Source organism: Mustela erminea, chromosome 16 (genome assembly GCF_009829155.1).
Source record: "Mustela erminea isolate mMusErm1 chromosome 16, mMusErm1.Pri, whole genome shotgun sequence".
Classification (NCBI taxonomy): domain Eukaryota; kingdom Metazoa; phylum Chordata; class Mammalia; order Carnivora; family Mustelidae; genus Mustela; species Mustela erminea.
Window position 1 is genome coordinate 76,400,220 of NC_045629.1, and position 22,169 is coordinate 76,422,388.

The following is a 22,169-nucleotide window of genomic DNA, read 5'->3' on the forward strand; positions in this document are numbered from 1 at the left end:
GGTCAGGTTCAAGGTATCCTCAGCAGGCAAAATCGGAGGACCGAAGAAGGGGAAGGTGTCAAAGACCATTCTTGGCGATCCAGATTGTTCGCCTGGTTGGATGGCTTGTTTGTGTGGCGAATAATGGAGGATACCACCTCCTCCTCCCCCTGGGAGAGGGGGACATGAGGGCACGAGCCCATTTGCAGTGTGCCAAGTTCACAGAGCCCTTAAGACATTCACAAGATGTGGACTAAGCTTTTGGGTACAAAGGTCCGGAGCTCAGAGGGGGAGTCCAGGTGGGAGATAGAGATGCATGAGTTCCCAGCACTGAGGTGGTATCAGAGCTGTGGGTCTGGATGGGATTTCCTAGGAAGAGGGTACACAGTGAGAAGGTAGGGGACGGGCATGATCCGTAGTGAACACCTACATAACGGGGAGGATCTTCAAAGAAGATGGGGAGTTAGAGCCCAGACCTCTGGGAGGAGCCCCAGGAGGGTGTGCGTCATGGAAACCGTGGTAGAGAGGGTGACAAGATGAAGGGAGGTTGTCCACAGGCTTGAATGCTGCTGGGAGTTCAAGCATCATGTTTATAGAAAATGCTGAGGTTAGCCCACAGCTGTCTGTGGGGCTGGATGAGAGCATATTGCTGGAGGGGTAGGGCAGCAGTCTGGGACTGAGTTGAATTCTAAAATCCCTTTTAGATTTAATGCTCTGTGATTATATGATGTGCATTCATGGTAGTGTTTAGATAAGCATAAGTATACATATAGAGAGATAGATATTATACATGCACACATGTACACACGCACAATGATATAAACACAGGTATGTATGTGAAACGCTGCGGTTAAAATCTGCAATGCCGCCTGCCCTCTCGCTGAAGACACGGTAATTCCTCCAAATGCTCTTATTACTCACCAAACCATATGGTTTTTCAACGTGGAAGGTTGTTTTCTTTAGAATCGTGTATGGGAGAATTAGTTTGTTCCATGGAACAGTAAGCCCACAAAATCCTTTTTTCCATGACATTTCTGGCTCGCACCTCGCTTGCTTTTCCCTCCAAGTGGCACCTGTGACCCGTGAATTATGTGGAGCTGAATGACCACCTCACCACGCCACAGGTTAAGCCCTCTTAGAGATGCACATAAAACACCAGGCAGATGTTTTCCCCAGGCTTGTCCGATGGGCAGATCTGGAGCTTTGAATTATAGAGCTTTAGCCGGATCTGTCGATGACTGGGAACAGACTCCCGCTCCGTCCTTTTACTGTCATCTGGAAAGTCATTTAACCTTCTGGTAGATTCCCCCTTCCCCTCCCTGCTTCTGCCTCCTCCAACCTTCAACTCCTAAGTGGCTTTGCTTCCACTGATTATTAAAGACAATTCACGAGACTTCTGTACCTACATTTCAGTGGGTTCTGAGGGACTCGTGTGCCCCCGCACTTCCCAGGAGTGTAACGGAAGCCAGCAGGACGGATCCGAATTATTTTGAATCTCTAGCTGGCACTCATCTCTCAGACACACGGAGTTCTCGTTGACACTTTAGCACGAAAGAACAAAGCCACGTGGATTTCTCTTCCAAGGTCTGAGAGCAGAAGGAAAAAAATACACCCACCTCTTGTTTAATTCCATGACTCTGTTTCCTGGCTTGGGAGAGGGCAGCCACAGGGCTCAGACTTCCTCTGGGATCTCAGTGGGCTCTTAGGCACCCCTGCTACCTGGGGTGCTGAGAGGAGGCTCAGTCTGGAGGCCCCCCCTGAGACCCTTGCTGGCCATTCCTCCAGTTCTCAGCTGGAAAAACCCTTCTTTTCTGTGCCTCTGTTTCCTCATCTCTGAAATGAATGGTCTGACCAGGTCAGGGAGTCTAGAATCCGAGTGTGCAGCAGAATCATCTTTGATGCTGTTGACAAATCCTGATTCCCAAATGTCACCACCACCCACCCCTACAACCTACTAAGTCAGAAAGTCTGGTTGCTGCTGAGGAACGAGCATCGTCAGAGCTCTCCCTGTGCTGTTGTTAGAACCAGTCGGAGCCCCGGGTTTGAGAACCAGCAGTCAGAGGACCTGTAAGGGATTGTTTACACAGAGATGCTGCTGTTGGTTTCTTATCACCTGTGGGTTAAAGGTGGCCGATGGCGGGAGAAGGACAAAAGATCAGATTCATAAACTAGACATCTGAGTCATCGACTTTGGGGGAATTCTGGCGAGAGATGAGGTTGAAACTCTATCTGGATCTGGGCCTAAATTAGGATAAGGAAGGGAATGGGGTTATGAGTTGGCAGATTTCCTATTTTTTTCAGGAGATTCTGAACGACCACACTAGCTATAATGGGATTATTTACTGAAATGACATAGAGATTATTTAATTTCTAGATCTCAGTAAATTTGGGCAATTAACTTATATGAGACTCGGTTTCCTCACCAGTAAAACAGAAATAATAATGTCAGTAAGAATTAAGGGGATTAACATTTAAAGTGTTTACCAGCATAGTGACTGCAAAGCACAGACATCCAAAATCTTTGAGTGACCTGCCTTATCTCACTAAAACTGATGTTGGACGCACTCAGTATGGGGTAAATCTTCCTGGTACTAAATGAAGTTGTAACTTCAGGGAAACATTTTAAAAATTAGGATATGTATTCAAAATTAGCATACATAGGAGTGCCTGTTTGGTTCAGTCGGTTAAATGACCAACTCCTGGTTTTGGCTCGGGTCATGAATTCAGGGTCATGAGATCGAACCCCGCAACAGGCTCTGTGCTGAGTGGGAGTCTGCAGGAGATTCTCTCCCTCCCCCTCAGCCCCTCCTCTCTGGGTGTGCACCCTCTCTCTATCTCAAATAAATAAATCTTTTTTAAAAAATCAGGCTTTACAAAAAATTGATCATATAAAAAATTAAACAGAATAGTCTAGTGCCTCCCCTCATTATAGAATTTTCTCTGCACGTCCCAGGCATGGAGGGCAGAGGGCCTCTGCTTGAATGCACCCAGAGACAAGGAACTCACTTCCTCATAGGGAAGCTTGTGTCATTGGCACAGAGCTCCTGGTTTTTCATAGTTCTTTATTTAGAGTCTGAGTACTCCTTTCTGAGTCCCTTCAAAGTTGCCATGTGTGCGTGTGTGTGTGTGTGTGTGTGTGTTGTAGAGAGAGAGGTTGAGAGAAGGCAGAGAGACTGAAGCTGCTATTTATTTGCTTAAAGTCTCAAAAAGATCACTCGGTGGGGTAGAGGGCAGAGAATGAAGACAGAGGTCTCTAGCACTAAGACTCCCAGTGGTATTGAAGACGTCACAGCTGCTGACCCTTGAAGAAGGGCTCTACTGGAGGGGGAAGGCTTCAGCAGGACAGGCATGGGGGTGGGCCTCCCTTTGGGACTATCAGAGAAGAGGAACCCGACTGAAAACCAGCCTCCTGAGCTCCAGTGTCGGTCCGAGTGTCCTCCCGAGGCATCGTTACCCGTCCCCACCCTCCGAGCCTCTCCGGGCACAGACATGCGTCCCTAAAAGGGCCCTCCTTGTTCTTCACCACATCAACCCCTCCTCTCTCTCCTGACTCTGCAGGTCCCATCATCTGTGGGTTGCTGAGCTCCCCTGATGTCCTACTTTGCAATGTCAAGGACTGGAGGGACCCCGCTGAAGCCCAGGCTAATGCCACGTGTCCTGGTGTGACATATGACCAGGGGGGGCGCCAGGGGACGTTGCATCTGGGAGGCCTGGAGTTCCAGAGTAAGTCCCTGCCTTCTGCCTCACTTCTTTCAAAATGTATGCTTTGCATCTCACCAGCAAGTTCTGCCTTTCCTCTCCGAGGAGCCTCCTTGTACCCTGAGAAAGTAATATTTCTGAAAAGAAATTGCACAAAGACACCGCTTAAAACCTGAACAGAGCATCTCAGCAGCTCTCCCAAGGCTGTAGGCTGGCTGGAGGGAGCCGGCGCAGCTGGGCAGCCACACTGCTGCAGAAGGTACAGCTGCATTGCCCCTAATTATAGGCGTGCACGGGGCTGTGTGCCCTGCCACCCGCACTCCGTTGACAGAAATAGCTATTCAGCTTGCTCAGCTCTCCTTTCTTTCAGAAGCTCTTCCAACATTTTCCACAAACTTATAAGCATGAGATCTAGATGTTACCCCGAAATCACCTGCCCACCCCCTCATTACAGGGCTGGGCATTAGCGCCTGAGATCCCACGGTGGCCAGGCGGATCACCTCTCTGTCTCCCCCAGCCCTGTCGCCTCAGCTGGCGTCCATCAGAGAAGAACCCTAAGCTGAGGACTGACCACACCAGCAAACTCTGTGGTCGGGGCCAGGGAGCTCGGCATCCCCAGAAGCTCATTAGAAATATGGATGCTCGGGTCCCACTCCAGACCCTCAGGGTAGCCCCAGGAATCTGTTCTAACCAGCTGTCTGGAGAATGCCATGTCCACTGAGTTTGGGAAGTTTGAGAAGCCCTGACTAGGTGACCTGGAAGTTTCCTTCCAACCCGAAAAGTCGGAGTTTGGTGAGAACCGGGCTCAGAGGCTCACTGACCCCAGGTTCCTCTGTGAGGCCGGCTGAAGCCTGGTTCCATCTTGCCTCCTCTCTGGTTTATTTGCCGGCACATGGTTCCAACCCACCCTCTGCGTTGGGAGGGGTGAAGGCAGTGCAGGTGTCAGCCAGATAGGGCAGGGGAGACCGAAGGGGAGGGGCAGTCAAAGAGCCCTTGGAGGCTTCCTGTCTCTAGATGTTCGTCCTTCAAAAGTGGGCAGCCACTATTTCCTGCCTCCAGGAGAAGTCTGTAAGACCTACTTCTCAGTGTAAGGCAGCTCTTGGGGTTCTAATGGCAGAGAGCTCAACATCTCCTCCTCCACGGGCCTCCCTGACTACCCTGCCGAGTTCAATGTTTCCCCCACCATAGAGCTGCTGTGTTCTGTGTTCTGTGAATGGCTCTGATAGGCTATGCGTTGGGCAGTGTGGTGGGCAGGGACCTGAAAGGGTACCTCAGCCTGTCTACTCTTCGCACTTGCCAGCTGGGAGTGTGCCCGTGCTGTTGAATCCCAGTTTTGGACACCAGTTGTGTGACCTGGAGCAGGTCAGGAGATATCTTCAGGCCTCATTGCTTGTCTACAGAATGGGGTAGCGAGAGGACCCATCTCCCAGGGCTGTGCTGAGGTGGGAGGAGAGAGTGGCGATTATCTTAGACGTGTCTCCCCTCATGCTTGCCATGAGCCGGCCCTGCTCTCAGGCTCTGGTCACTGCTCACTCATGCCCCAACCCAGTGCTTGTAGAGAGGCACTGCTTTCCCCCCACTTTACAGCTGAAGAAACTGAGGCACACTGAAAAGTCTTATTAAGGACCGAGCGCTTCCAAGGAGAAGGACTGGGACCCGAAACCAGGCAATATGGCTCCCAGGCTGATGTTCTTACCCATCCCTCTCTACAGGCGCTTACAGATAATAGGCTGTCACATAGTATTAATGTTAGATAATACTATTATCATCATTTTTTTTTAACTTTGTCATAGTCTTTGGTTGTTTTTAAGAAGTGGACCCATGTCTAATGAATTTCTGGTTTCCCACCATGCAGCATGAAACCTGACATAGAGAATATACAATATCTGTGGAAAAAATATTTACCAAAGCCTAAAAAAAAAAAAATATTGCCTAATTAAGTGGAATTCCATGAGACTTAACTTTTTTTGGCGGGGGGGGTAATAAAATCAAGTCGCTTATTGATGTGGTAGATAGCAAGCATATGGTATCTATTATTCTGAGAGGTAGACCAGGGTGAAAACAAGCGTTTGCAGAAAGACGTATGATATCTTCATGGGCAATAAATCCAGAGTGAATTGCTTCACATGGAGCATGTGCTTGGTATGTGCCCCAAAATAAAGAATGTGTCCTTGTCTGGCCTCCCTGAGAAGGAGTGATTATCAAATGACTTTTGAGGTTTTGGGTTTTTTCCCGATGTGTATATTTTCGGGTGTGGACAAAGCTTTAAGAAGGGTACTCTTTGGTGGGGATTTCAGGCACCTTGAATTTATATCCATGATGTTCCAAATTGGGGTTCACCTCATACACAAACGGACCATGAGGCCCTCTCCAACTGAGAAAAATAGGGCACAGATGTTCTCTGCCGCAGTAATAGGTTACTCTTCAAGTACAGTGAGTCCCTGGGAAAAGAAAAGAAACATGGTTTAAATTCTTACTAAAATGTGAGTAACTGATAGACCTCCTTTTCTGACAATACATATTGATAGAGGGAAAGAGGAGTGCGGATTCCATGGAGCCAGACAGCGGCAGGGGCCACAGAATGGATCGAAACCGCATGGGAAGCATGTAAGGACCACAGCGATGAACTCTCTCTGTTACGGCCTCTGCCTTCCCATTTAGCCCTTGGTTAGATGTTCATTAAAACACAGACTTTGGAATCAGACCCCAGAATTCAAATCCCAGTGTCAATACTTACTCCTTGTATGGCTTTTCTGGGCCTTGGCCTTCCCCGTTATAAAATGAAGATAATCATGACTTTGGATTCTTGGGAGGTTGGAAGGATTGAAGGAGGAACGTGTGGTGAAGCTTTGGGAGTGGTGCCCAGAGCAAAGGGGGCGCTCCATAGATAGTAGAGATTATGGGGCAACGGCCTGCATCAAAAATCCTGGCTATGATTTCTGCATTTCTCCTCCAGCTCTGTGGCCCTGCTCAAAGCACTTCACCTCTCTGAGCCTCAGGGTCTGCATCCGTAAAATGGGGGCACACTTCTTTGCATATTAAAGAATGAAGGGCTAACATGCTCTATGGGCTGTAGTTTAAGGCACGTTTCCGAACCTCAAGTCCTCGCTGCCCTGATGGCACACCTCACAGAGGCACCCTGTAGGACTTCCGGTCTGGACATCTGCTCTCATTAATCAGCTCCCCAGCCCTCTGAGAGTCTGGTCCAACAGGTGGTCTGGTTAAATTAGCATTTACGTACAAAGTGTAAGTGAATCGATTGCCATTTGTAGGAACTGGCAACCCAACAGAATCCACTAAATTAAAACAGGAAGCACATCAGTGTCCGTGTTGCATTTTACAAAGGACTTTCACCCCATCGACTCACTGATCCTTTTGATGCTTGAGTGAGGCCGCTGGTTTCATCACTCAGGAGAGTGCAGTTCTGAGCTGTGACGGGTCACACTTACAGAAACTGCCTTTGCATGAAGTGCCGTGGCTGGAACCTAAACCTCAGGCTTTGGGGAACAGGGCCGTCCGTGGAAGCTCTCCTCCGCCCCACCGCATGGTGCCACGTGCTTGTATAGTTTGTGTTGTCCCAGCAAATTAAGGAGTCCAGTCTTGGACGTCCCTCTGGGGTTGCTCCGCTCCAGACATCGGGTCGTTAATGTCAGGAATCCACACGTTCACCTTCCAGGACGTTCGAGGACTGTGGGGAGAAGGGGACAAAAGACCCCGGGAAAACAGGAGGGTCAGGGGTGGGCGGCAGAGGTGACCTGTGTGGGCATGAACAGCCACAGAAGAGGGAGTTGTTGGGCTCACTTGTCTGTCACTCGTCCTGAGAGCTTGCTGAGTGTGGGCGCCAGGCCAAGAACTGGGGCACACACAGGGAGGAGTGGCCTCTGTGTTGGAAGGAGCATGAAGGTTAGTTGGGGTGACAGGAAGATTACTGACATGCAGTGGTGCTGTTTGTCCATCTCAGAGGACTGACAAAAGTCCAGAGAACTCAGAATTCCCTTTTAGTTCATTTTTCCTTGTTTGTTTACACAACCAAATATCAGTTCACGACAAACAAACCCACAAACAAATAACCCTGCAAAGCCCCTGGGAGCCATTTTATCCCATAAGAAGGCCCAGTGCTTTTCCTGGTTGTGAGATTTCTCTTCCCTGTTGTCAGATTTGTTTAAACATTACTTTCAAGAGAAGAATCCACCCCGAGTCTGTGTCTCCCAAATTGCCCATGGGCATCTCTGGTTGTTTCAACTATTTGGGACTGGCTGGATCCATCTTCCCATGTCTAAGGGGAAAGGCTTAGAAAGCTCTGGAACTGCTTATGTCTTCTTTCTCACAATGTCTTGAAGTGTAAATGAATGAAAACTAGGCAGATTAAATGTCCCTTACTACCCACAGGGACTTATCATTTGATAGGAAAAACAAGCCTTGGCAGAACACTCCTGGGTTTATTCTGAATCCCAAAGGCTTCATGCTTTGGGCAGTGCTGAGGCTCTGCTCATGGCTGGTGTCCTCTTCATAGGAGTCTGTTTTGTATCAGTGCTTGCCACTGTCTCGGGGTGTTGGGAGGTAGGTGGAGAAACATACAATGCCTCTGGGATGCTCACTGTCTCCACGTGAATTCAGAGAAGACGTCTGGTGTGCACATACAAATAGGATGATTCTATTATAGTTTTTTACAATAGCAGTCATGTGCTTTGCACTAAGCAGAGCCTGAGACAAGGATTCAGGAAAGCAGTTAATTTAGGAAGGGCAGGGAATAGAAGGTAGACTCTGAAACCTGGGCTTTCTAGTTTGGGATGCTGCCCACTGCCAGGCTGTAGATTTAAATTAACTGCCCAGACATAGCACATGAACTTGGCAGAAGTGTCCTGAAGTAAATTAAGTGCTCACCAACCTCCAGGAATCAGGTTCCGTGCCAAACCCCAAAACTTCTAAATGTGTATGTGTTTGTGTTGCCTTGATTATGGAGAGAGAGGTGATGAGTCAGAGCATGGAGACGTGTTTGTGTCACAGGGATATTCTAACTCAGCTGTCATGGAAAGAATGGAACAAATGTCTGGATAGTCAAAACTGCTTTACCTTAAAATATTGCTTAGTGGGGAAGAGGTGGAATTATGTTTGCTTCGGTTCCATGCGCTTCCTCACAACCAACAATATTGAGTCGGGGAAGTTTTGGGGAATGGAGGGAAGCATTGGACGTCTGCATTAGGAAAGCTGATTTAGTTGGCAGCCTTCCTGTGCTTAGGAAGATGATGCTCTGTGTTTGCTTGGTGGGCTCTGAATATCATTGATTACTCTCTTTTCCTCATTCATTCCTCCTTGTAGTCATTAATGTGCTGAACACCAGTTCTGCAGCAGGCATTATGCCAGATGTGTGCGATACAAAGAACACTAAGTCTCTGTTCCTGATGTGCGAAAGCTCTAGTATGTTCAGTGGACAGTTACAGTAAAGTGTAAAATTAAAGATAGAGATGCTTGTTGAGTGTTCTGCAAATCTAAAGGAAGGGCATATAACCCAGCCAGAGGGTTCGAGGGGGCCTTCTAGAAGGAGGTAGCATTAGCCCTGATTCTTAAAGAATGAGCAGAGGTTAACCAGGTGGAAGGGGGTGAGGGCTCTCGAGGGCAGTGATACAGAAGGCTGGAAGCATGCATTAGGTGGAACTAGGAAGACAGGCCCCTTGGGGATGGCACGTGGCTGCTCACACTGCCAAGAACCAGGTCCCAGGGAAGTGATTCTGAAACATACGGTAGCTATAGCAAGACTGGAGGTAGGATTGCCTTTGGGGAAGGATTCCTTGGAGCTATATGACTGGGGGGGGTAGTGGGAGAGAGTCAAGGGGACCGGTGAAAGTCCATGATGAGGCTTGAGCCAGGAGGGAGGGTCCTGCTGTGGGGGAGGATTCAAGACCAGTTTGGGAAACTGCCTGGGTGGATGTGGAGTTTGATGCAGGCAAGGAGGATGGGTCTGAGAGAGTGACCAGGAAGGAGTGGGTACCCTTGACTGACTTGGAAAGTAGGAGGAGGTGAGTGTGGTGGGGGATGGGGAAGACAAGAGAGAGGGTGATGCCATGCCCTTCACCCTGTGGCCTCTATGCCTGCCTGTGGAGACCTGGCAATCAGTTCAGTAGTCAAAATACCAAGGCTGTTTTCACTTTGTGGTGATTTACATGCATCTACATGTCAGTCTGTAGATGTCAGGTGGCTTTCTGGATCTACCAAGTGCTCAGCTTTTTGTGTCCTGGATGTAACTGAATTCCACTAGTTTGAATGGTATTGAAATGAGCCAAAACCAAGGATGGGGTTAAGACTCACCATATTTTCCTGGCTAGAATGCACGGGGCTCTACTGCCTTGATATGGACAAAAAGGAGGAAAGAAATCCCATTCTCACCACAGTTCAATGCATTCTGGCCTCAAAATACAGCGTGAGACCTGTCCACCTGTGTGGAATACCTGTTCTTCTCTGGGTGATGGAGGGCTCCTACAATTGTCCTTGCCACTCCATGAAAAGCAGGACACATCTACCACACCACATCAAGATGTTCTGGGCAACATGAGAGGTTCACCCACTCATCCAAGTCAGAAATGGAGACTGCTGAGTGGTAAAGAAATGTTTGAGGGATTAGTGCTCTTGAGAAGGAGCAATGATGGGGTTGTGGACTAATATTACTGAGGGTCCATGATCTAAATGCTCAGGTGTATCCCATGGTAAATTACTTGTAAAGGGTTCCTCAGTTTCAGTCTTAGATTTGAGAGCAATAATGCACTTAAGATTGATAAGAATAAGATAATAAGAATAAGAATAAGAATAATAAGAATTAAGATGTTGTTGTTTTTCCTACTTTTATAGAATAAATAAGAATCCTAATGCGTGGATGAGCTACACTATTTAGAAAATTTTACCTTATTTATGTATTTTATGTACATCTATGTTACCAAAAGGATAAATCTCTCTCTCGATATATACACACACACACACACATATGTATGTATACATATATATACATGTATATATATATGTATATACACACATATGTATGTATACATATATATACATATATGTATACGTGTGTGTGTGTGTGTGTGTGTATCCCTCCATCCTTTTGAAGAGTCAGTATACCATATAGATTTGGGTGTAAAAAGTTTTAAGAAACATATTCTCTAATTTCCCTTGGGGTCAGGTCCCAAGTCCTCTTGCCTGTCCTTTGTCATGGGCAAATGTGACCAGGAAGGGTAGCTGAAGCACAGCAGACTGCTCCATGCTCATGTTGGAAGAGTGTACTGTGGGCTCCTCTGTTGTGTGTTGAATGAGTTTCAAAGTTTCAAAGATCCAAGTCTAGATTTCCCAGACATCATAGGTTTTAATTTCCCCAGATTTTTATAAGAGGCATCCACCCTCTGAGGAGGACGAGGAGAGAATTATGAGTGGGTCTTTTAAGGAAATGTGTAATCCCAATATTGGGCAGTGTGAGATGTTCTAGAATTGCTACTTATTCCCATTTTAGAAGCAAAACCAAATGGAAGTGTAGCTCAATATTTTTGGCTCACTTCCCTGACCTAGAGCACGTCGCACCATTCTTGGTATGGAAGGGCTCATGACTTGAATGGCTGAGTTTTCCAAATCATTCACTGTTTAATTAAAACTCTTTAAGCCTCCTTAAATACCCCTCTAAACACAAGAGCCTTTATAGGTGTTTGCTATTTTGGATGGACAGAATTCTAAAATATGTTATCCTCTCTTTAGTCTGGTGATTAAGAGCAGGGGGTGTGGAGCCAAGCAGGTGGGATTTGAACTCTGACATTGGCCTCTGGATTTCGATCTGCATCTGCAAATCAGGGACAAAAATGCCTACCTATGAGGTTTAAATGAGGCAGTATCTGGAAGGTGCTCATCATAGTGTTGGGCCAATGGTGAAGAGTTAATAATAATTGACTATAATAATACATGGTTCTTAATGATACTAATGTGATGTGATTAACTTCTTGAGGTCTCAGGTTATGAACCAGGTGTTTCCTGCCATGCGTGGAGTTTTTTTTCCTCCAGAACCTCTTCTTTCTTCTGAGCTCTCTTCCCAGGCTTTCATAGCACAGGGGATAGAAAAATCTTAGGTCTGAGCAGAGGCAAGAGAGGCAAACTTGACCATCAAGGAATGGTGTGGCAAAGACATTCGCAGCTAGATGATTCCAGAAGAATGTAGTTTGGCAGAAAGAAAACTGAATAACGTTAGTAATGAATCTAATAATGGAACCTACCCATCATAGGGTGCTTATCAAATGCTGAGGGCTCCAGAAGATGGTTCCCAGGATTCCTACTCTCACTATTACTGTCCCCATTTGCCTACAATGCAAGAGTCTCAGAGAGCTTACATGACGTGGACAGTTAAGACAGCACCTGAGTCTCTAGGGGCTTGGTTCTCTTTTGGCCAGTCCCCAGGTCCTTCAGTGACTCTCAGTTTCCCACCCCCTACCCACGATAATCTCTTTGGTGCCTGACCTGGGCCTGACCAGCTCTGGTCTTGTACCAGGTATCTGGAAGACTATTCCATGATGTGTTGTTTTGGGGGCATGCAACGTGGTAGGTAGGAGGGTCCTGTGTGGGGGAGAGGAGGGTCAGCGTGGCCGTGGTGGGTCCCCTGTGAGAACAGGCACTCTCAACTCATAGAAATAAATATCTCTTTGGCAGTTCCAGCCTCCGTGGAAGGACCTCCAGACACCATTACCAGCTTCCAGCAGGTTTATCTCTGGAAAGGTGAGTGGTGGGCAGAGAGGGTGAACAGGACACAGATTACACCAGACTGGCCTCACCTCTCGTTCATGGGACACTCCGCTCCCCAGAGAGGAAGCTGTAGAGATTTGTTTTCCAAATGAGTGCTCTTTGTGGCATAGAAGGACCTGACTCTCATCAGATAAGATACCAAATCCTCGAAGAAATGTGTAAAGGGTAGAAGCCCCAGCAAAGATGGGGGAAGGAAGCATGGCTTCCTGTGAGATCAAGTTCACTGACCCCGAGCTGCTCTTGTTCCTGGAAAGGAGATTTGAGGCTGCTTTGGCCGAGGATGCATTTTTCCAGGGGACTCAGCCACAGATGCCATTCCCCCATGAGGTCACGGCGAGGGGGCAGGTCCCCCTGTGCTGATGTCATGAACCCTGCTGAGAGGTAGTGCCCCTGTGGGTGTGTGGAGCAGGTTGGGGCTCCAGATAAAACCAGGGTTTGGCAACTTCTTTCTGCTCTGTTTGTTCTCCTCTGAATTTCGTGAGCATCGCCCAAGTGCCTACTCAGTGCCAGGACCGTGCAAGGCATTTGGGATGAGTCTGAGTGGGATGCGATGAAAGAGATGGGTGAGGCACAGCCTTCACCTCGGGAGTTCCAGCCGCGGGAAGCAGCGGGGGTAGCCGACCTGTACACACTGTGGCTGTGGGGCTAGTGGGGGGAGGGGGACTGATGCCACCTTAAAAAAAAAAAAAAAAAGGAGGAAGAGCGGGAGGGACGGGAGAAAAAAAGAAAGAGGATGCCCACTATAGTCTCATTTTAAAGTTTAAAGATTTAATGAGATTATACACGTTGTTTCTCATTAGCTGTCCTTATAAGGTAGCTGTAAAAGGGGACGGTATTTTATTCATTTTGCAGACAAGAACAACCAGGCGCGGAAAAGTTCAGTGAAATGCCTTCCAGGCTACCCAGGGCTGGGAGCCCGACTCTGGCTCCAGGTTCAGTGCTTCCTAGTTATCAGAAATGTCTGACAAATAAGCTGCAAGCTGGTGAGGGGTTAAGGACTTGCTTCTCCCGAGGATATTTGCCAGCCTGAGCAAGAGCACCCAAAGGCGTGCCTGATGCCCTGTTCTCCCCAGGGGCCCACTCTGCTTTCAAGGAAGACACGTTCCCAACTTGGAGATTTTATTTAATTTTCTCAGATTCTGATTCATCTACTTTCCCCCTGAATACTCTGGGATGAGTTCCTTCATCTCTGCGCATCTCTGTTTTCTCAGGAGTAAGTGACAATCTTAGCCCTCATCCTCACAGGGCATTGTAAAGACCAAGATTTATGAACACATCTCACTAGCTTTGCAATGAGTCACTTCAATATCGAGGACAGTAATGATTCTCTTAATGAGAAGTTGGCTGATGTGCCCTCAAAGGCCAAGAAGTACAAGTTTCTGCCCTGGATTTGTTCTAGATCCTGTCTCGGGCACCTGGCTGTGGACTGTGAGACTTTCCCAGTTTGCCATTTCATTGACAAGAGGAATACCTCCCTTTTCTCACCCCAACATAAAACAACAATCTTTTTTTTTCCCTCCTAGATTCTGACATGGGGTCTCGATCTGAGTCTCTGGGATGTGGAAGAAACACGGAGCCAAGGCCAGTGTCTCCAACAGACACAGGTACCCACTGCAAAGCCTCTTTCTACCCAGGGGTGCCCGGCTGTGGAGATAAAATGGTGATGCCCCACGTCTGGTCCATGCTTGGACCCGTTAGCATCCCTGCCCCCTGCGGCCAGGGACCACCCTCTCAGCTAATCACGTCACAAACACAGACAGCTCCTGCTCCTCAGAGGGGCACGGACAGTACAGCAGAACCATTGCAGAGTCATCACTGCTCCGGGAAAAGAAAATGACCAGAACAGCAAAACCCAACAAAAGTGACTAAACAGCCAGCTTCAGCTGACTGTGGTCAGTGACGTCAGTGACGTCAGTGACGCCACGTACCGATTCCGGCACCGTTCCGTGAGGGAGATTTCTAGAGCGTCCTTGAGAAAGGGTCCTTTTACTCAGTGGAAGATACAAATCCATACGTTAGTAGGGACAGAGTGTATGTGCTGAGATGCTTTATCCCTAGCGTCTCGAGTTGTTGTTTCTTAGGGGGAGATAAAACTCAGAGGGGGAGCAGGGCAGAGGGGAGAGGGGGAAAGGAAGGGGGAGGAGGAGGAAGAAGGGGGAAGGGAAGAGGAGACTCGGGGAGGCAAGGGAAGGGTCGACAAGGGAACAGAACAGAACGTCGTAGAAGGGGAGGGAACAGAAGGGAAGGGGACACGGGGAAGGGGAGGGCACAGAAGAGAAGAAAGGGAGGGGAGGGGGGAGGGAAGGGGAGTGGAGGGGAGGGGGTCGTAAGGGAAGGGAAGGGGATAGACAGGGGAGGGGAGAGGGGAGGCAGGTCAATCTGCCTGCCCAGGGGGACAGCAGCGCACCGTGGGAGGAACCCCGCACTGCAAAGCAGATAGATTAGGGCTTGAGCCACTTTATTTGCCACTTACGTTAACTGCATGGCCGTGAGTACTTTGCTCACCTTCTAAGAGCCTTGATTCATGTGTAGAAGGCACCTCGATTTCCACTAATCCCACTATAGCACATCTGGGTGAAACACCTGGCACATTGCCTTTGGCAGTTACCAGAAGCCATCCAAGTCACAGGTTCTTCTGCTTTCTGGGGCTTCTGTCCAGCTCGAATGAAAGAAGGTACAAAGCCTACCCCAAATGGGGCATATTCGGTATGGCTGTTGTGAGTTCATTCTGCATTTGTAGAGTTGCAGGAACCAAGGGCTATGCCCTGGTTTAGACTACAGGTTCTCAGGCCAGAAGAGTAGGATTTAAACCCCAGCTCTGCCTCTGTCTGCCTGTGCAACCCTGAGTCACCTTCCCCAGCCTCAGTTTCTTCCTCAGTAAATGAGAGAGAGAGAGAGAGCAGTCCCCATGAGCCAGGGCAGTTGTGGGAATTAGAGTAAGTAATGCTGAAAAGTACAGGGGCACAGAGAAGGTGCTCAAAAATTGGTGGCTGTTATTACATGGCAGTCATGGTATTGGTGATGCTGATCCTAGCACTGCGCCTGGCTCATAGCAAGCCTTCTGTCAAGTTCTGTCCCTAGTCCTCTCTCTTCCTGTATTGGGTGTCAGAGAGCAGGTCCCTGTTTGGCGTGGAGACTAGGGTCAGGGTACATACTCCTGTCCAGTGCTCTTCTCAGTGGTGTCTTTTGCACTTCGGGAGGTCTTCCGGTAGGAGCTTTAGTTTTGCCAACAGGGTGGTGGGAGGGGTGGTGGGTGCGTGTGCGGGAGGCTGCCCTGCCTTGCCCTCATAAGTAAGCACATGGCTGGCTTTCCTCTGCACAATGACCTGGACCCTCGCCTTTCTGATCTTTGCCCGAGCAAGACGGCAGATTTGTTCTGCCTTGGGAACCTCCTGAACACGTGGCTGGCATTCCAGTTTATCTGTGGCCAGCCATTGTTTTCCTGGTGAGCAAGGGTGAGCTCAACACTCCCCGGGGAGGGGAGCGGAAGAGAGCAGGCTCCCCTTCTTGAGCTTCCTGGTGGCAGGCCTTGCATTTGGTGCTTCTTATGTATCGTCTTGCAAAAGTCAGGGCAACTCTGCTGACTGGTGTCATTGTTCCCACTTCGCCAATGAGACACATAAGGCCTCAGTATACCCTGGTTAAGCCAGTCTAGCACTAACTAAGCAGCACCAGGATTCAAGCTGTGGTTAGCTGCCTCTGAAGTCTGTGTTCTTCTAGAACACCAGCCACTCCTTGGCACAGTGTGGGCTCCAGAACTGAGTCCTAGTGACCCCCGGCTAGTGGAGCAGATGGGTTTTGGTTTGATTTGCAGAGCAGACTTTTTTTTTTTTTTTTTTCAACTGAGCCAGTATTTTTAACTTAGGAGATTTTATATAAAAATTGAGATTTTAAGCTTCTCTAGAGAAAAACAGAGGACAAGATCTGGCAGTACTGGTTTCAGATTTCTGCCTGGCGCCTGTCCTCTGAGCTGAGGTGAGCTGCCCTTGCCGTCAGGGGCCCAGCTCCCCCGTTGGCCCCAGGCCCTGCCTAGTACCAGGAACTCCAGATGACCCCACCTCCCCTGGGACACTTGTGTTTGGGGTTCCCACTCCTAAGCCATGCCATGGCAGGCAGGGTGGGGAAAGTAGCCAGACCATTCATGGCAAGGTACAGGTGAATGACTTCGGGGCGATTCTGGACGTTTTGTAAAATGCATCATTATACCCCGTGTCAGTTCACATCTATGGAACCATCACACGACTCCCACAGGAAGGACCCCCCCCCAAAATGCCCTCACCAGAAGGGGAGCTGGGCCTGCGCCCAAGACCTTGGAGGGAATCAGGGTGAATAGACCCAGCTCAGCTCGGGTTTTCCCTTTCTCAGCTGATTACATTCCTGGGCTGCAGGAGTCACCCCTTTGATCCGCTCCTGTCTGGCCTGGGCCCAGGGCCACTTCCCTGCCTTGTTTACCTGGTCTGTGCACCTCGGTGTTCCTCTGAATGGTCTCCCCATTCAGGGCACAGTGAGGAAGTCTCCCTTCTCCGCTCCAGGTCAGTCTGAGTGTTTGAGACCCGCAGAGGGAAGCCAGCAAGGAGAGCCTCCTATCTGGCCAGGCCTGTAAATGGGCCCCAGCTCAACTCCATGAACTGTGTCATGTCCCCAGAGTAAGCACCTCTACTAAGTCAGATCTCTCATGAAGGGCAGAAATCAGCCCTTCACCCCTGGGCCTGGAACACTGAGCCCTTCAGCACTGGAGAGCCTCTTTATAGGGCTACAGAACATCAGAGAAGGAGGGAACAGCATTGGCCTTGAGGCACAGGAGGACTTGGTAGGTGAGGAAGAGGGGTAAGCATGAACAGTGGTCCTGGGAGCAAGCAGTGTGGCAAGTCTTCAGGAGTGAAAGTTGAAGCAATTGGAGATAAATCTTAAGATACAGGTAGAGCTTGGACCAAGAAGAAAGCTTGGACTTCTGTCCTATGGGCAGCACAGCACCCAGAAAGAGCCTTCAGTCAGTGATCGTGGCACATGAAGCTATAAGGAGAGACTAAGGGATAGTCAAGACGGGGCTTTCATGGTTCGGGCAGAGCAGAGCTGAAAGCTGTCTGAGCAGATGAAGGCTGCCATTTGGGAGAGAGCTAGGACTTCCGTGTGGCTTCAAAGGATAGGAGCATCAGTGGTCCACAGTGATAGATTTGACTCCATAACTTCTTAATGGTGGAGTACGGTGCTGTGGTCAGCCCAGACATGTCAAGCAGGCTGTGGGGGCAACAGACAGAAATCCTGTCTGTTGGAGCCAGATGGCTCCTAAGATTTCTTCCAAACTGAGAGTCTAAGAGTTTTCAACTCTATAATTTTTAGGACTGTCTGAAACCTTCTGAACTCTTCCTGCCTGGCTTGACGCCCAGCCCCTGGCCTCCAGACATGCCCTGAGTTCACACCGCCTAAAGAAAGTGTGTGTGTGTGTGTGTGTGTGTGTGTGTGTGTGTGAGAGAGAGAGAGAGAGAGAGAGAGAGAGAGAGATGGTGGGAGACAGAAAGAGAAACTCATTGTGGAGATAAAGCAAAGGAAGTTGACTCTCTCCTTCCTTTTTAGATTTGGCAACAGACCTTTTCTCCCCTGTGGACCTTAACCAGGTCACTGTCAATGGAAGCCGATCCCTTCCCATCCAGCAGCACTGGCTTTTCAAACATGTGTTTTCACCTCAGCAGGCAAACCTATGGTGTCTGTCTCGTAAGTATCCTCTGACCTCATCCTTCCCCTTCTAGATCCTTTGATCAGGCAACACAGACCTGATTAACAACTCTTGATAAATAGATATGATGAAACTCAATAGCATAACTCAGGGATCACTTCAGTATTGTACCATCAGTAATACTGAAGAAAGACAGGATATAACCTATATCTTCAAGAAGCTTATAGGATAGATAAACTCTACTTTACTCCAAGAACCTATCATCCATCCATCAATCTATCCATCCCTTCACCCACTATCCATCTATCCATCCATCATCCATCCACCATCCATCCATCATCCATCCATCCATCCATCCCTCCATCCATCCATCCATCCATCCATCCATCCCTCTATCCATCCCTCCATCCCTCCATCCATCCATCCATCCATCCCTCCATCCATCCATCCATCCATCCATCCATCCATCCCTCCATCCATCCCTCCCTCCATCCATCCCTCCATCCATCCCTCCCTCCATCCATCCCTCCATCCATCATCCATCCACCATCCATCCATCATCCATCCATCCCTCCATCCATCCATCCATCATCCATCCATCATCCATCCATCCCTCCATCCTTTACTTGGCAGGCATGTGCTATGTTCTAAGTCTTGTGTTTGACCTTGGAGATGAGAAAAAAAAAAAAAAAAAAGAAAATGAATTAACTATGACCCCTCCCTGTGAGGGAGCTACCATATACCAGTGGGAAAGTCTGACATGGTAGTGGGAGCAGGCAAGATCATTCACAGAATTCACCAGTCCTGTGGTCTTTGGTCTGAATATTTCAACTGCCTCTGAGATGGTCTTGGGTAGATCCAGTGGAGTTTCGCCCTGGTTCTCCTGCATTTCTGTGTGTACAGCTCATTCCCCATCCTGCTAGACTCTGCTTTTATTAAGAGCTATATGGGCTCTCAGTTTGATGGAGAGTACGCTCTCCAGCTAGTAGAACCCCAGTATTTTTTCTTGGACCTTCCAGACTTGGTAGTCTCAACTCTCCTGGGCCTCTGCCCTCCCAGGAAGAATCCCTACCAGACATTTCTTCCTTGTAGATCCTGTAGAGGTTCCTTTCCTACAGGTGTCCCAAGGACTAAAACCCATCACTCTCTTTTTTGTAGGCTGTGTCCAGGAGTCCTCTTTCTGCCAGCTGGCAGAGATAACAGACAATGCATCCTCATATTTCACCTGCGTCCTCTACCCAGAGGCCCAGGTGTGTGATGATGTCGTGGAGTCCAATCCCAAGGGCTGCAGACTGATCCTACCTCACAGGCCAAAGACTTTGTTCCGGAAGAAAGGTGAGTACTTGGTGGGATCTGCACAAACTGCTTTTCTAGTGGGCTCTGGGCTCTGTGGTTTTAGAAATATCCAGATTAACTTATTCTTTTTAAAATTAGAGTTACTCATGCTCCTTGTAGCAATGTGAAGCCATTTAGAAATGCATGAAGCTGATGGAGAACAACCCTGCTCTGCACTCCCACTCCTTAGACAAAGCCTCTGTTAATGCACATATGAGTTAAAATTCCATTTCACTGTGTACTACAGAAAATGCCAGCAGTGGCTTTAACAAGATAGCAGTTGATTTGTTTCCTCCAAAGACATTAATAACACTATTTTGGGGGGGGGGAGATTTTTTCCCCCCTGTACTGCTTCTATTTCTTCGAAGATATTATCGTGCTACACTTACTGTTCTATCTGTGCTGGAGGTCTCTCTTAGATATCTGGCAACCCTTGATTTTACACTCAAATATAAGAGAGGGGCCCAGAAACTAATTGGCAGGCTTGGAGTATGTCGTGAGAGCTTGCTGACTTGAAGTTTCCCTGTAGGGTAGTCTAGTTGGGCCACCATTTGAAGAATCCCTCAGGTCATTATTTTTAAGTCTTTCCTGTGTAGGAATCTTATAATATCAAGGTGGGCCCATGAACCTTGGCTGCTATTTGTTTGGACGCCAAATTAGATTGGAAGATGAGAATCTCAACCTTCACCAAGTGGATGAACTTGAATGAATCCCCTAGTTTCAGTGTGGGACTCCCACCACGATGGGAAGTCCACCTGTTGCACCCAAGAGATCAACTCTTTTTTGTTCTCTCTGGAGAATAAACCTTCCGTCTTCATCTATGGTGGGGAGAGGACACTTGTCTCCTGTGCAAAAGAGACAAAGACATCTGGAAACCTCATTGCTTCTTAAGGAAATTTCCAGCCTATCCTAGTTTAGTCCACCATCATCCCAGTGAAGCCAGTGCTTAAACTTTTGGGGATTCCAGAAGGTGGATAAGGCTGTTTCTTGTTCTTGCCACAGAAAAATTGAGGATTCAGCTTTCTTAGTCTACAAATTCAACTTCATATTCTTCTGTGCACTTTCTAGATTCTAGAACTTTGTTGATCTATCCCCTCTTCTATTTTCTTTATCCTTGTGGGTGTGATCCTTTACAGAATTCCCCTGACTGTTATTTTAGTGAGATTTGGGAGGAGAGCAAAGGGTAGGCATGTGAGTTCAATACGCCAACTTTAATTGGAAGCTCTCAATCTGATGTACACATACTCATCCTCATATTTTCATGGATACAAGTTTCTTCCTAAATAATAGAGTTTCTTTCTTCCCCCGTATAGCTGTACTGAAAGATAAAGTGAAGAACTTCTACACTCGCCTGCCATTTCAAACACTGACGGGAATTTCCATTAGAAACAAAGTGCCCATGTCTGAAAAATCCATTTCAAATGGGTAAGCAACTTCAGTCCCTTTAAGTATTTATTATTAAGACTTTTCTATATCCACAAAGATAACAACTTAATATCACTTAAAGGCACACACATAAAAAAACCGTAAACCCAAAGCAAAGAGTGAGAAGGTCATGAGGAGGTGGCCATACCTAAAAACCATGGCTAAGTTAATGAAACACAAAATTTAGCCCTGAACGCCAAGTCAGCTGACACAAAAGGGAAACACTGACCCATGTCTTATCAATAACAATTATCAAACACTGTAATAAACCGAATCAGCCAAGTCTCACTGTGTTGTATGCAGAGTCTGGAGAGCCAGTAGATCATATTAGGATCATAAGATTATAAGGACTTTTAATTTGACTTATTATTTTTAAAAGTATGTTATGATATATTTAGTTAGTTAGTTGTGATTTACTTGTTTTAATTGAAGGTGACATTTCTGTCAGCCCAGTCTATGAATCTTACCCATCAGAATCACCAAGAGGACTTTTTACAAACCTAGGTCCTTCCCTGGACCTATTGAATCATCATTTCCTGGGATGGGGCTCAAGAATCTGAATTTTAAGTAAGATTCTCCTCCTGGTGATTCTTTTCTATTTTGGAATTTGAGAGTCATTGGTCTATGATCTTTTGGTCTACGAAGTGTTATTGATTGATGAAACTGTGTCATGTTGCTGGTGTTGAAGATTTGCTTCTGAAGGTGGACTTAAAAAAGTGTTACAGGGTAGATGACCTTAAGATCTGGCAGGATGCTGCCCATGAGGATGGGACAAGGTTAGAGAAGGAGGGGTGGTACAAGGGATCGGTCTGATCCTGGTGTTGGGGACTCAGAGAATGGTGGTGCCATGGGAAAGCATCTCATCCAGGCTGGAACTTAGAATTGGGCTTCCAAAGAAGGAGAACAAAGAGATGGGTGGGCCGGTGGGTAGATGGGCAGGACTCTGGGAGAGGAAACCATGTGGTAAGAGCCCATAGGAGTCAGGGAAGAGATGCACTCAGCACTGGAAAAACTGCCCAAGACAGGGAGGTTTTATCCACTGGGATGTGTCTTGGGTTCAGGGCTCCTAAGACCAGGCAGGAGAATGGCAAGATCGAGGCAAGGTCCCCACCCCAAAAAGGAGTTGAGGGGTTGAGTGAGTCCTCAGGGATCAGAAATAAGTGATCAGAGCTGGGACATGTGGTCAGGGTGAGAGAAGTTAGAACTGAGCCCAGGAACATTGGCTTGGGCCCACTAAGTTTCTCTAGGACTGGTTGTAGAAGCTGAAGGTGGGGTCTAGCAGCCACCT

At 47.9% G+C, this 22,169-nt stretch overlaps 1 protein-coding gene across 1 annotated transcript in view; it reads left to right on the forward strand.

The window, feature by feature from the left end:
• TG (thyroglobulin) overlaps positions 1-22,169 on the forward strand; it is a 235,825-nt gene that overhangs the window by 67,477 nt on the left and 146,179 nt on the right. Inside the window, exons 27-32 of the mRNA XM_032316132.1 lie at positions 3,538-3,702; positions 12,355-12,420; positions 13,971-14,051; positions 18,022-18,159; positions 19,280-19,456; positions 20,770-20,881. Coding sequence (XP_032172023.1) covers positions 3,538-3,702; positions 12,355-12,420; positions 13,971-14,051; positions 18,022-18,159; positions 19,280-19,456; positions 20,770-20,881 — 739 coding nt within the window. The remainder of the gene's footprint in view (positions 1-3,537; positions 3,703-12,354; positions 12,421-13,970; positions 14,052-18,021; positions 18,160-19,279; positions 19,457-20,769; positions 20,882-22,169) is intronic.